Source organism: Genypterus blacodes, unplaced genomic scaffold, assembly GCF_046128005.1.
Source record: "Genypterus blacodes isolate CSIRO-AG114 ecotype Tasmania unplaced genomic scaffold, CSIRO-AGI_Gbla_v1 ptg000067l_1, whole genome shotgun sequence".
NCBI lineage: Eukaryota > Metazoa > Chordata > Actinopteri > Ophidiiformes > Ophidiidae > Genypterus > Genypterus blacodes.
The window spans coordinates 16,467,501-16,470,000 of record NW_027466879.1 but is presented as its reverse complement, the minus strand read 5'-3'; the positions used below and the strand labels follow the sequence as shown (position 1 = coordinate 16,470,000).

General features: G+C 41.5%; 1 protein-coding gene across 6 annotated transcripts in view; it reads right to left on the bottom strand.

Annotated features, from left to right (window-relative positions):
- esrrga (estrogen-related receptor gamma a) overlaps positions 1-2,500 on the bottom strand; it is a 43,750-nt gene that overhangs the window by 23,207 nt on the left and 18,043 nt on the right. For 4 of the 6 annotated variants that reach the window (XM_076155896.1, XM_076155899.1, XM_076155897.1 and 1 more), the window contains one exon: positions 780-941. In XM_076155896.1, the coding sequence (XP_076012011.1) occupies positions 780-941 (162 nt within the window). Of the gene's footprint in view, positions 1-779; positions 963-2,232; positions 2,262-2,500 lie in introns of all 6 variants that reach the window. The other 2 variants (XM_076155898.1, XM_076155895.1) reach the window with 2 other exon arrangements.

Here is a 2,500-nt window from a genome sequence, read left to right as displayed (position 1 = left end):
ATTGTGATAAGGACAGTTGGTTATTTAGAAGATTAGATTCTTCTCTTTCAACCTGTGAACCTTGTCTGGGGTAAATGCAGGCATACAGGCTAAACAGCCCTTTTATTCCATTCAGAAGTGATAACACAGCCATACTTAGAGGATAAATAGCTCTGTGTGCACTGCCAAGAACAGCTACAGCTACAAGTGCAGCCACTAATTTAGGAAATATACTGTGTGTTATTCTCATTCATTAAATAACATGCTGTTGTGTGAAGTAGTGATAAAGGTTTCTCCATTTGATTTATATGTTTTTTTTAGATTTGTGACTACAAAACAATACAACTCATCATCCTTGATTAGCATCAATAGTGGAAATCCATGGTCCACACACACACAAGGTGGGATTAACTGGTTGGTTCAAGGTTAGAACTTGTTTGTGTGTGTGTGTGTGTGTGTGTGTGTGTGTGTGTGTGTGTTATGGTGTGAGCAAAGGTATTTGGCAGTTGGATGGGTCAACAGTTCAGACTGTCTGAGTTCAAGGATTAGGGTGAAAGGTCACACATAAGCACCAAGTGTACTTGCTTGTGTAATACGTACACTGTGTTCTGAGCGTGTGTCTGAGATGCATTTGAGGAGAGCAATGCTGATCTTGTTTTATCTTGTGGCCATCACTTACTAATCACTTGTATGTCCCCAAAAATTATGCTTGTGTGTGTGATCGTGTCTGTGGGAGAGAAAACCTGCATTAGACGTAAACATGGGGTCATGTTCAGTGTGAAGATCAGGGTTCATCCTACCTGGGATGTGTTTGGCCCAGCCGATGTTGACCACTAACTCCCTATCCGCCAGGTCACACAGCGTAGTGAGGGCCTTGATGTCACTGTCTGGTACTGTGGGGTCAGGCATGGCGTAAATCTTCTCTGGCTCGGCCACCAGCAGGTGAGAGACGATTTTGTTATCTGCAAGGCAGCCAAAGGCAACTGACATGACCACCAGACAAGGAGAAAAACACAGAGACAGAGAGATGGTGAATGTTTGCCATATTAGGCTACAAGCTGTTCCACACCAATGCGGTGCAAACATGTGAACGCTCATATGCAAATATGCCCTGATGAAGCAAGTGACAGGAAAATCAAATAAGAAGAAAGAAAGGCATAGTCTGTATCAAATTAAGACATTAAACATTTCAGTTCACTAATTTTGCTGGCTGAAAACAAGCAACAAATCACAATGCTGAACATTAAATACATACAGGATTCTATCAATGTTCATTATAAAATGTATAAATACAGACGATTTACTATTAATATATCAAGACTTGGATTTGTAAATAAAAGATTCACATTAGAAACACACTCATCCTGTTTCTAGTAATTTGGCATAACCAGAGAAAGAAAATACCCTGAATAAAAACAACAAAAAAATACTTGAAATATTTCCAGAAAACAACAGGTTGGAGTATGATTAAAAGTGATTAGTGCTTGTGATCCAGGTTGCTCAAAATGCTGTCTTTTGTATCACACCCTTAAGAAGCTTTACTGATACATACAGAGGAGAAAGATGACACTGAAGCCAAACAGCTCAGCTGGTAATGGTGACATGTGGTGATGAGATCTCTATGGCCCATTAGTAACAGACTGATACCCTGCTTCCAAATTAATCCACTGACTAATCAAGCATAGGAATAATAACACAGGATAGAAGAACAAGAAAGGCAGCTAGGGGAGGGGGGGGGGAGAGAGAGAGAGAGAGAGAGAGAGAGAGAGACAGAGAGACAGAGAGAGAGAGAGATATCTCCCAAAGCAGATAAGATGATAGACAGAAGCAAAGAGCAAAGAAGAAAACACAGAGAAGACAGACAGGTAGAAATAGAGTCGTGGACAGATAGTAAAAGACAGACGGGAAGAGGAGAGAGAGAGCGACAGCTAGATAGAGATAAACAGCAAGAGACAGTGGAACAGAGTTAAGGGGGGTGGTGTTTGTGTATCGATCCAGCACTCTCCACCTACAATTCTGTTACACACAAACATGCTCTCTCCCTCTCTCTCTCTCTCTACCCTCGTCCGTCCAGATCCGGCTCGAGGGTCGTTTGAGCCCAACCAATGGCAGTCAGACTCCAGTATCTGTGGGTAAATCTTATTTAATGTTTCCCTAATTAGAATCAATGGAAGCCCATTTCCAAACCCTGGGCTATTGTTCTGCTCTCACGTAATCAATGGGGACGCCGAGGCTCAGGCCCGGGCCACAGACAGATAGGCTGTGAGAGAGTGTGTGTATATCTGAGAGAGAGGGACAGAAAGATTTTGTGTTTGTATTGACTATGTGTGAGAGCATGAAAGAGAGGGAGAAGCTGGTGATCTATATCAACTGTATTGTTTTGGGGGTTTTCAATAGTAAGTTCTTTATTTTTCTATGAGAATATATTTGACAAAGGATGTATCAAATCAAAGATAATGGGAATAACGGTGTGCATAAAACACAGCAATGAAAACAAACAGGATACACCTAGTTGAAACAG